This window comes from Sphaerodactylus townsendi, linkage group LG08 (assembly GCF_021028975.2).
Source record: "Sphaerodactylus townsendi isolate TG3544 linkage group LG08, MPM_Stown_v2.3, whole genome shotgun sequence".
Lineage (NCBI taxonomy): Eukaryota > Metazoa > Chordata > Lepidosauria > Squamata > Sphaerodactylidae > Sphaerodactylus > Sphaerodactylus townsendi.
This window is the reverse complement of record NC_059432.1, coordinates 72,128,282-72,140,281: the sequence shown is the minus strand read 5'-3', so window position 1 is coordinate 72,140,281 and position 12,000 is coordinate 72,128,282. Positions and strand designations below refer to the sequence as shown.

At 43.1% G+C, this 12,000-nt stretch overlaps 1 protein-coding gene across 2 annotated transcripts in view; it reads right to left on the bottom strand.

Moving 5' to 3' along the window:
• SLCO2A1 (solute carrier organic anion transporter family member 2A1) overlaps window positions 1–5,812 on the bottom strand; it is a 62,753-nt gene extending 56,941 nt beyond the window's left edge. The window contains exon 1 of one of the 2 annotated variants that reach the window (XM_048504854.1): window positions 5,275–5,812. In XM_048504854.1, the coding sequence (XP_048360811.1) occupies window positions 5,275–5,367 (93 nt within the window). In that variant the 5' untranslated portion in view covers window positions 5,368–5,812. The remainder of the gene's footprint in view (window positions 1–5,274) is intronic. The other variant, XM_048504853.1, reaches the window with a different exon arrangement.
• Window positions 5,813–12,000: the final 6,188 nt, after the last annotated feature.

Here is a 12,000-nt window from a genome sequence, read left to right as displayed (position 1 = left end):
ACTCTGAACACCCTTTGCATGCGCAGAGAAGCATTTCATCTTTAATTTATTCCTTCAATACATTTATATCCTTGCCCCTCCTTTAAGGACCTCATTCTGTTCAAAGCTGAGAGGCAACTGAAAAATACTTTTTCCTGGGCAATTCTGGCAATTTAACCCAGAGGGTTCTTTTCAGGCCCTCAGTTGCAAATTTCTCTCTCGTTGTCCCTCATCCATAACTCCCCAAATAACTGGTTTCCACAGGTTAAAAAGCAAATATTTAAGCACAAAGGTAGGGGAGGCTCCGGATCCCTCTCCCTCCATCGTAACTGCAGCCTCAGTAACCGGGGCCACCTCAAGCAGTTATGTCAAAGTGATTCGGTGATCTGAGCAACTCCCCCACAGCAGATCAAACACAAGCAGGAGGTGGGAGAATGCTCAGTGGCCCTCTGCTCTATCTGAAAATACTCTGTTTATTATTTCTGGAGAAACTTTTGAAAAGGTCCTCTGTAAACACAGCATCATAAAACAAATAGAAGTTCCATTATCTTGAGCTGACAGAGCCGAGCTTGAAGTGCATTTCAGGAAGGAATGTCTTGTCCTGGCACTACAGCAACGTTCCACAGCTACCTATGGTGCTCATGAGAGTTATGCTGTTCATTTAGTTTCCAACACAGCCAACGTGTCCTGGACAGGTAGGCTCTTGGAAGTGCTCCAACTCTTGTAAGATGGCAACAAAACACCTGCACAGAGAGGCACCTGCTGAATCTCAGCTCCAGACATCATTCCACTGGGTCGAGTGAGCCACTATGGTGGAATGGTTAGAGCACTGCATCAAGATCTGGGAGACCCATTTGAATCCCCACTCTGCTACTGGGTGACCCTCAGACATTCAACTTCTACTCAGCCTAATCTAATTCACAGAGTAGTGAGGATAAAATGGAAAAGAGAGTGATGCTGAAAGTTACTTTGAGTCCCCCACTAAGGAGAAAAACAGCATATAAATATTTAAATGATTAAAGAAACTATTGTTGTCATAAGGGGAGGAAATTTAACTGCCGTGTCCTTTGGCTTGATGGCAACTTATTGCAGAAGAGTCATCTGAATGGGAACAATCACTGCAAGAATTAAGGCCATGCCAATAAATAGTTCTAAACATTCTAATCAGTATATCTAATAGTAATGGAAGGTCCCTGAATGCATGTAAAACAAGCACACACTCCTCTCTGCCTACTAGGAAGTTTCACCAGGTATGCAGAAGAAAATGATTCAGTAGATTTAATGAAAAAAGAGACCATTATACACCCCCCCCCCCAAAAAAAGACCTCTAGTACATTTTGGCTGACACCCTTGGACTTTTTGAAAATGTCTGTAAAGCATATACTCCTAAGGTTTCTGAGGTAAAGGGAAATGTGAGTTCTTCAAAAAGGCACCGACGAATGTCTGACTTTGACAGAAGTGCCTATTTCTTTTGGATTCTGTTTTCTTTTTAAAGCAATGTTTGTTTCAAATGATGTTACCTATTTTGGATCTCTGTCCAGGAAGAAAACAAGACAATCAGTGTGATGCAGTGGTTAAGAGCGGCAGACTGTAATCTGCAGAACCAGGTTCGAGTCTCCAATCATCCACAATTCGGGCGAGTCACAGTTCTCTCAGAACTCTCTCAGCCCTCACAGAGGCAGGCAATGGCAAACCATCTCTAAATGTCCCTTGCCTTGAAAACCCTGTGGAGTTGCTCTGAGTCAGCTCTGACTTGACAGTGCAGGCACACACACCGGGGGGGGGGGGGGGGGGTACAAATATTTTTTTTAAAATAAAACAGGAGACATCACCCAAGGCATTTGGAAGACCTGGGATCTACACTCTCCACTGATACATAGACTTTGGCTAAAACATCAGGCACTACCTGACTAGTTGCTAGGCAGCGCACTTATTGATGGGGGCTATTTCCATCACAGAACCTTTAGCAAACAGCAGTTAGAGCAAAAGAACAGCACAAAAGTCTGCCCCTGCCTTGGTGCCTTCATCAGTCACTACTTTCGGTGCCAGAAATGAGGTACTTCTTCTTGCTCTACCTGCCAGGAAAAAAGTCTCACTTCCGAAGGTCAAGAATGTCTGGTACTATCTAGCCTTGGTTGCTAGGAAGCATTCTTCAACAGGTGGGGTCAGCCGCCTCAGTTGCTGGAACAGGAGGTCTTAGGAGAGGACAGATTACACAAATGGCCTCAGATCTTTTCTATTAGTCTTTAAAAATTATATTTTAGGCACTTCTATTAGTGCCTTTAAAAATGATATCTATTCCAGATGGCAGACCTGTTAATCTGTACCAGCACAACAAAACAGAAGTCTAGTGATACTTCAAAGTTTAAATAAAATTAACTGCAGAAGATATTGTGAGTCAGACTGAGTCAGAGTTCATCATCAGATGCATTGAAATGTACATCCATTGGGTGTATCTGTTTGTATTTCTGTCAGAAGGGGGGCTCTTTCAAAAAGAAGCTGGTTTAAAACTCAATTCACTCTGTTCACTCAGAGTGCATGAAGATCAGCCTGCATTGTTGAGACACTTGTACCCATTATACAAGTTTACTGACATGCAACAGGCTGTGCTCTACACAATTTATGATGTAGGTAAATAGCTGAGGATATTGTTAGACCTTGTGAAATGCTGAGCTCCTCTTCTTGTCTTAGATTTAGGAGTCGCAAAGCAAACATTTTATTTGCTACAGTAAGCAGATAGTAGCAACCACATCTCTTCTGTAAAAAGTCTCCTAAGTTACATCTGTTACTCTCGGCAAAGAGCCAACCTAGTGAATGGTCTACAAATGAAATTGCAGATTGCAAGAGAGAGAATGGGCCAAGAAGGTATTGTCATAGAAGAATGCAAGGGAAGGGACACTGGTTCTTAAGAATCAATCACAAGATTTTCTTTTCTACAAATCCTGATCAGCCAAAACATTTACAGCCCTCTTAGGTTCCATCATGAAATGTCAGGCTCAAACTCTGGCAAGCCTTCCCCCCTGTGGTGCTGCTATCAGACTGTAAACAGCATTCTTACATAATGCCAACAGACAGTATAGCACTTTTACCTCTTTCTAAGCTTTAGAATATGCAAGCGAGAGTCAATTTTAAAAACCCTGTCAGCCTGTCATTCAAATAAGCATGAACCTACTTTTCCTTCTCCATCACTACCAGCCAAAGTTCTCAATAAAGCATAGCAGATTTGGGTGCTGTGTGGTTTCCGGGCTGTATGGCCGTGTTCTAGCAGCATTCTCTCCTGACGTTTCGCCTGCATCTGTGGCTGGCATCTTCAGAGGATCTTCAGATCCTCTGAAGATGCCAGCCACAGATGCAGGCGAAACGTCAGGAGAGAATGCTGCTAGAACACGGCCATACAACCTGGAAACCACACAGCACCCAAGTGATTCCGGCCGTGAAAGCCTTCGACAATACATAGCAGATTTCTTTATCCAAACCATGTTTTTTGTAGATTCAGGACAGTTTACAGCAATCTCATCAGTATCTGACCCTGTCCCCAGAGGGCACTTAATGTAATTAAATTGCAACACTCCATTTCACTCTAGAGTACTTTAGTAATCTCCCAAAATCTGTATCTTCTTTTTCCCAGTTGCAAATGGCTTGGCCCTCTCTCGGCCCTTCTGTTCACTTTTGGGACTCAGTGGTCTCTGATTTCAGACAAACAAGAAACTTGCTTTTGATTAGAGCTTCCCTGTTGGCCAACTTGTTACAGGCCTTTTCTCAACAGTCTGTCTTGTCACTGTGATTTTTTAACCAGCTTTCCCCCCATAAGGCTATTTGCCTGTGCACACCCATGAAGTAAGTCCCATTGATTAAACGAAATTCTCTCCCAAATACGTATGCTCGGAATAGCAACCTAAGACGCTGCACCAAGATTGTAGTCTCACTTGAAAACTCATTAGTCTTTTCTTTCGCTCCACTTTCTTCTAATCTTTCTGAACTTCTTTGGTGGTCCATCAAATGGCCAGAAGAGATGCTCAGATGGTATGCTGATTCTCCCAGCTGGTGAACAGCTGCCTTTCATTTTTTCCAGCCCAAGGGGGGGGGGAAATCACCACCAGCTTCTATTCTGCAAAGATGGCAACTTTCAGCACTTCAACATTCTTCAGTTGGCAAGATTGTGCTCTAGTGATTGCTACTTTCTTTGATTGCACAAAACGCACACATGCATGCCCAAAAGGCAAAGCTGTCACACACAACCCCCCCCCCCCGCAAAGCCTCATCCAATTACAGCCTCCTGCAATCACAGCCAGAGAGGGGGGAAGTGAGGCTTTTATATGTCTCACTGGAGGATTAACAGCAACACCACAAAAATACAACTGCAGAAATCCGACAGTATCAATTCCTGGAGACAACAATAATTTAGCACAGTAGTCAGTTCACTGACAGATGAATCATCATCCAGTGTAGAAAAGACTTCATCAGATTCCCACTGATTTATATAGTAGTATTCTGAGAGTCCAATCCAATGTCCACTTATTTGGGAAAAATCACCACACATCATGGGGCTTGCTTTTGAATAGACTCATACAGGCATGAATTGAAACTATGAATCAGGTGGACAGAACTAAAGTGTAATAAAGTCATGTATTTTGCTTAAGAGAAGAATATCTTAGCAACCAAAACTACACATTTGGATTACTGCAACAGTGTAAGATTTATTTGACATCAGAAGACCCCCAAAACTGTAACTAGTGTGTTGAAATCAAAGTTACCTATGCAGACAGACTGTCTGCTTGCTGGCTCAAAGGTCTAATCAATAATAATCTTCATAGAGTTCAGTGGTACTTACTCTCAAGTAAACATATACATGTATAGTACAAGGAGCTATATATCATTATGAATACACAAGCCCTTGAAGTTTAGGGACTTGTATATAAATGGAAATGGTCCCATGGGGAGCAGCAAGACTAAGGCTAAAACTGCGCACACAGTTTCCTGATTGTTTTATTATTATATATTATTCAGCCCCACTGAATAATATGGGACCTACTTCTGAGCAGGCCTACTCCCCAAACTGGCTCTACAAATTCACAGTCCCTCTAAAAGCTGCAAAAAACACACAGTTATTCTCACAGTCACACAACCCTGGAATTCACGGCCAGTGCAGATGCAACCCAGGATATAAAACACTCCCAAGAGAGCAAGTTTAACTAAAACCTTGAGACTCTGATGTATGAAAGCATGTGTTATTTAAGTATGTCTGGTTAACTTAAATAGAGACGAAGTCCTTCTCTACTCCTGGGGAGGCTGTACCTTCATGTTGTAGATGTTCCCGGAGCAGGTGCTGAAGCCCCGGCGACTGTTGCCGATCCTGGGCGCATTGCCATTTTCAGTTTGAACTCCCATCTGAGCTCTCCGGGGATTCGTCCGGATTCCTCGCGCGTTAACGACCGAGCCCTGCTGCTCCCCTCCGCTTGCGCCGCCGACTGAGGGCTTTCCCCGCCTTCCCCTGCGCTAGACTGGGAAGCCACCGAGGCGACGGAGCCGGGAGTTTTTATAAGCCGGCTCGGTTCTGTGGGGCGATGATGAAACTTTCTCTCTCCTCCCCTCTCGCCTGCCGCGCGTAAAAGCGGGCGCTGCACCACACGCCGGCCGCGCATCAGCTGCCGCTGGCAAACCTGACCCTTCGCCCTCCAATCTCCTGCCGCGGCCCAGGGGGCTGCTTTCCACCGCTCCTCCCGACTACGCCCCCGGGGCAGGCGGGCAGGCGGGCAGGCAGGCAGGCAGGCAGGGGGGTGGGGGAACCGGCAAGCCCTTTTCTAATTCCCAGGCACAAGAGCCGCAAGCCTCACTGGGGGACTTGAGGTGGAAAGGGCGTCGCATTCCTCAAGAGAGGCGCAACCTGTTTTAGCACACCTGGGGTGCAGGTGCCGGGCTGTAGTAGCTCTAATAACCCTATGGGGTGGACGAGAAGGAACCGCTAGTTGGCACCCAGGCTGATATTAGCATTATTCCCCCAACTGCTTCAGGCGAGCGTCTCTGCGGTCGCTTGATCTGGCCTTGCCTTTGGAGACTCCAGGGTTTCTGACCTGGCTGAATACGGATTACGCAAAGGGATCGATTGCGATTGCTTTAAGTTGCAAAGTTCATCTAGCAGGGGAGGCCTAACTGTGCCCCCCCCCCCCCCCCCGCCTGCATACGGGATTGTCAGTCTCTGGGTAGTGGCTTTAGGATCTGGAATTACAGCTGGTCTCGAGGTGAAGGAGATTGGTTCCCCTGGAGACAGTGGCTGCTTTATAAAATTGCTATGACATCATTCCCCACTGAGATCTCTCCTCCATGCTTTCCAGGAATTTTGCAATCTAGAGTGGGCAGCCCTACTGCTGCTTTGTGCAGCTCCCCAACCCAGAATGGGGAAAGCACCTTGTCAAGACCAAGACCAGGACTATCAATACGGTCAAACATAACAGGTGAAATTTTCCTCACTGGAAGTAGCTGCCTCATGGCCTGTACTGTGGAGCTGCTTTGGCCTCACCTTGCCAGTGGGACAGCATGATAGGCAAGTGGATGTGTTGATCAATGACCCCATGACCCCATTGGTGCTTCTTGGTTAACCATTTACCACCACAGAGTGGTTGGGACATGGGCTACCTTAATGTAGGTCCACACATCACAACAGAACAAAATGGTGCAATAGTACTTTAGGTGATGCAGTGCTCTACCACCATCACCTCTCAAAAATCCTCAGTACTAGTAGAAAACTAGAATAGTGGTGAGATGGCTGGACTACAACCACTATTACTTTTAGGCTATTCTATCTGCTGGGAAGGTTTTTTTTTTAAACCCACCTACAACCCATAGTACTTTCTCATTCTGGCATGTGTGTTCATCTGAACTAAGTAAACCTCTTTTGTATGGACTACTTGCAAGGAAGACCTGGTTGAAGCTTTTAATACACAATGTACATAACTTTTAATGTTAACATGTATATAATTCCACCTAGTCAGCAAGAGGTCTAGAGTGAGTTCTGAGATGGTAGACTACTACAGGCAAGAGTATAGCAGGCTTTGGCTGCCAGATCTGGACTCTCTGAACTGTTTTTTGAGATGAGCCTTCTTGGTCAGCAGAGGGCTCCTGCAAATACTGATTGTTCTGTTCTAATGATGCAGCCTGTCCACATTTTACAAGATATGGGGACACTCTAGAAATCTCTCTCCTACTCTCTCTGTAATGCTGAGCTCTCTATGATCTGTGGTGAGAAAAGTGCCCAGCCAAAAGGGAAAAGTGAAGATTTGAAAGAGGGAGAGAGAGGTGTGGCTTCCCGTCAAACATTGATTCAAACTTAGTCTTAACACCTGATCTAGACAGTGTTTGCTATAAAGGGACTGAGAAACAACTGGATACTCTTTGGTCTGTTGAGTGTCCACAGGAAAAAAAACTGAAAGAGAAACTCATAAAACAAATTGTCAACCCAAATCCTCAGATTTGGGTTGGAGCACTTTCCTTGGCGCTCTGCGCTCTGCAGTGAGGTCATAATGGGGGTCTCCTCGCATTTCTATGTTTACATGTGAGGAGGTGCCCCACTACCTGTAGCGTGACTTGCCTGCCCCCACTGCTGGGTGGCTCCCAGTAGCCCCCAATTTGTTTGACTGTTTACCTAATTTCAAGCCCCTCATTTGGTCACCACTTCTTATATTCCTGTTGAGTATCTCTAAAGTCAGTATAAAAAGCAATGGTAAGAGAGGGCATCCTTGTCTGGTTCCCTTTCGTATTTCACATGTTTCGGAATTTTTTTCTCTCCACATTTTATACCTCACATTTTTCAGTAAATTTGAAATCTACAAGAAATTTGAAATCTGAAATTTGAAAGATTTGAAATCGAAAAGAAAAACAGCAAACTGTATTAGAATATTAGTAAAACAACAAAATTGATTTAATGTGTTGTTAACTTTATATAGGAATCTAGAGTTAACTTTCAATCAAAGATGAAATAGCTGGAAGTAATTGTAAGGTGTGTAATGGATTATATTTTGTTAGGTTTTGTTTTGTTGTTGCTGCTGTTGTTGGAGTCTAAATATGTTTTTGTGTGTTTTTTAATGTGAGAACAATCAAAAGTATTAGTATTTTTTTTTTAAAAAAAGAATAGATCCGCTGTATTTGTATTATATTTTTATTTACGTTATGACAAAAGTTACGACTTTGACAAAAGTTACGACTTTGACAAAAGTGACTTTATGCTGAATGCCTGGAGTTCTGCAGACTCTGAATATGTGTGAAATTCAGCCTTAGATGAAAGGGTTTAATCTTTATTTTAGATGAATGGGTTAAATCTTTATAGAACTTTGATAGTCCTATAGCATACTCTGTATATATAGTTCTATTGGACGAATTAAAACATTTCCCTGTAGGTTTGGATCCCACACCCTTCTAAAAACTGCCTATTGATATCACTGAATGTATGTTTTAGTAATAAATTTGACACACATCTAAAATAATCTTTAAGAGATATTTATACTTGTGATGAATTGTGTTACATCCCAGAATTCACATCAAAGGCTTAGTAGCTGGGTCTGTATTTTGCACCGGCTCAGAGGTTGCAAAGCACCTTTTACAACCTAACAGGTACCCATGGGAAAAGTGGAGCACCAGTCCCATCCATCTCCACAGATATGCAGATGACCCTAACCCTGGAGGAATGAAGTATAGAAAAGTCACACCTAAGCCACAGAGTTTGGGAGGCCAAAAGGGAAGGAATAAGATCTTCCTTTTAGGGGACAGTGAAAGGAAGATCCTCTGAAAGGATTAGGGCAAAGATTTCAAAACCCCTGACTACAAAGAAGAGGCTATCTTACTCTCTAAGTCCTCTTTATCATTCTGCCTCCTTACTAGTAGCTATCTTGCACTGCAGCGCCATATCAGTGGCAGCCAGGATGTGTTGCTGAACAAAGCGGGGAAAATAAATCTATTTTCTGCAACTTGCAGTGTTACAAATATATGGCCTATCCCATTGTTAGGGATTGTTAGGAGGATTCCCTTGCTTTTGATAGTTGATCATTCTACTATTATTTCAAAATGCTGTGTATACCTTTTATATCATATTACATTTCTTAATATTTTGAATATCAGTAGACTAAGGTTTGCATTTTTGTCAAGCCCTGTTCCATGATACCTGCTGAGGAGAAGCAAAGAAGAAAGAGGCAGTCTTTGATTCTTTCATCCTCATAGTGCACAAATGTTTTCATTCAGCACAAGTGTTTTCATTCATCCTTGTGTTTATCTACTGCCAGCGAAACGGGAGACGCAAAACTGAGGTGAAGCCTTTAAGCAGCAATGCAGCAAAGAATTCTTCAGTAAGAGATATTCTTAATGACTAGTTGGTAGCAGCTCAAGATTAGGTTACACTGGGAGTAAGAAGAGGGACCACATTGGCAGAGTCCTGAGATTGCACAGAACTTCTGAATTCTGCAGGGGCAGAAATGGGGCTTGCAAGTCTGTTTCCTTACAACATTCATTTTTCAGGACACATCTGGGGCCTGCAGATTGATAGCACATTTACTATAGCAACTCACAGGATATACTTTCAAAGGATCAGATGTACTGTCAGACAATCTGTTTTATTAATTAAAAGGTGCTTTAGCAATTTCAATTGAAAAGCAGGAAAACCATTTAAGAAATAAGTCTGCATTTAGAGCAGGTTTTCCAAGATACAGGTTTTAAACTGCAAAAAACAATACTGAAAGCACTCTTTCTTTCAGTCATCTTCCATCTCATTCACAAATCCTTACGCTTTATAAAGACTTGAGTTCACCTTCGTGTTCATTCTGAGAAACACCAACAGACTGATAAAGCATATTTACTGCCCAGTAGAAAAGTAATACAGTGCGGTAATAACTTTGTGCAATAGTAGGGCTTAACCTATGTGCTGCTGGATTTCCTAAACTACACCAGCTTTCACAAGGATGCATAGGTCAGTCTAGAGAGCAAAAAGTCAGCAGTTCAGCGAGCTGGTTGAAAGCGGCCTATAGTACCAGTTCAGTTGGAAATGGCAATTCTTGAACAAAATGGCTTGGCACAAGGGATTTGTTTCAGTGATAGCTAAATTAAATAGTATTCTCATTGTAACCAGGACTGGATATATTCCTTGCAAATGCAGAAAAACTCAAAATGTGGAACCGGTTCCCAAATTCAGCTTTACAATAATCTCGTTTTTTAAAAAGCAGCTTTTGCCTTGTGGCTGTGAACAATGAACAATGCCTTAAAGAAACACCAGAGGAAAGGTTGAAGAAGAGTCCAGTGGCTGGGATTTGGATTCCAAATGTTTAACACGATTAACTGCAATAATTCGTCAAGTCACCAAATGCAGCTTTCTTTTGTAGAGAATTTGAGTTCCCCTTAGCAGAACATGTTGATTTTTTCTTTTTTAAAAAACCTGTTTATATGCACATAGGCCCTATGTATCACACCTAGTTAACTAGAAACCTATTATCTATGCAGAGCCATTTCAATCTAGTTCTGATTATCAGAGCAATGGCAGAGGTTTCATAGGCCAAAGGTTGTCTCCATGGACACCTGAAATGTCTGATTCTGTTGACAGGGAAATTTATGCATGTCCTCTTCAGGGGAGTCTTGTTACAGTAATAGAGGTAAGATCCATCTGGAATTAAAAATTGCCATCAACACTGTTCTAGAAATATTTGCACAACTACTTAAGCACTCATGGAGTGCACTTAAAGATTCTGCCACAGTTCTCATTCTGCTCCTTGGGAAAGCTTTTTACATAAGAATAATAATATTGGATTCAGTTGTGCTTTTACAGGATCTCTAGATCCAAGTCATAATTTCTAGACCAGCGATTCCCAACCAGGGTTCCGTGGTACCCTGGGGTGCCGTGAGCATGTCCCAGGGGTACTGCGGCAATGCTACCAGCCCCCCTCACTTTTGTGGTGTCTCCCACCGGTGCCAGCAAGGACATGGAGCTGGCCCATGGGGCAGGGCCTGCTGCAAGGTCAGCAGCCACTTCCCAACCCGTCCCCAGTGCTTCCCTTCACCCTTGGAGGTGAAAGTGTGAGGATGGCAAGCAGGGGCACTGGGAGGGGAAGGTGGAGGGGATGGCAGGGGTACCATGAGATATGAAGAGTGAGGCCAAGGGTACCGTGACGTTGAAAAGGTTGGGAAACAATGTTCTATACAGTGCTATATGGCAAGTGTGGTAGTTTGCTCCAAGAAAGCTGTACTCAAACCTTCCTGTTGTTAACCAAAGAAAAATCTGGGAACGCCTGATTTAGTTATTTTCTTCACAAATCCCACCTTTTCAATCCTGCCTTCTCTAGAGAATCCCATCCTACTGTTTTTACCTTCTTCATTCCCAGGTTGAGCCTTGGCATGTCAGGCAGTGTGGCCTATGGCTTTAGCACATACAAAACTAACTGATTTACAGCATCCAGAGGGGGGAAAGGATTATGTTTCAATTCTTTTTATTACATGGTTCAGACAGTGTGTGTATACGTTACACAGTCAGTCTACCTGGCAGCAAAACAAAAACTTTATGAGATTCAGTTCATTTACATTTTAGAGGGCTCTGGGGATTTCTGAGATGTTGAACTGAATTCCCCCTAACAAAGAAAGGTTCTTTGTCTTTCCACAAGCCAAAAAAAAAATCAGCACTTCTGCACGTGCAGGTAGCATTCTGAGCAGAATGGGGAGGGGATCATAGCAGTTATCCAGAATGAGATAGTACCAAAAAGTTATCTCTTCTATTTATTAATTTATTTTGTTTAGCTATTTGTATTTTCCAGGGGGGCGGGGAAGCCAAAAACATTATTCTACTCTCCTCTATTTTATCTTTACAACAATCCTATGCTTAGTGAGCTGAGCTTCCAGGGCAGAGTAGGGATCCACTTTATTTCTTATGGGGGCTGGGGTGGTAGTCTATATCACCTGGCTTCAGCTGTATCTGCATTAGAGCTAAAGCACATGCTCTGGAATTTCACAGGGCATATTTGTTATACAACTTCAATTTGGAGTACTTTTAGAAGATAA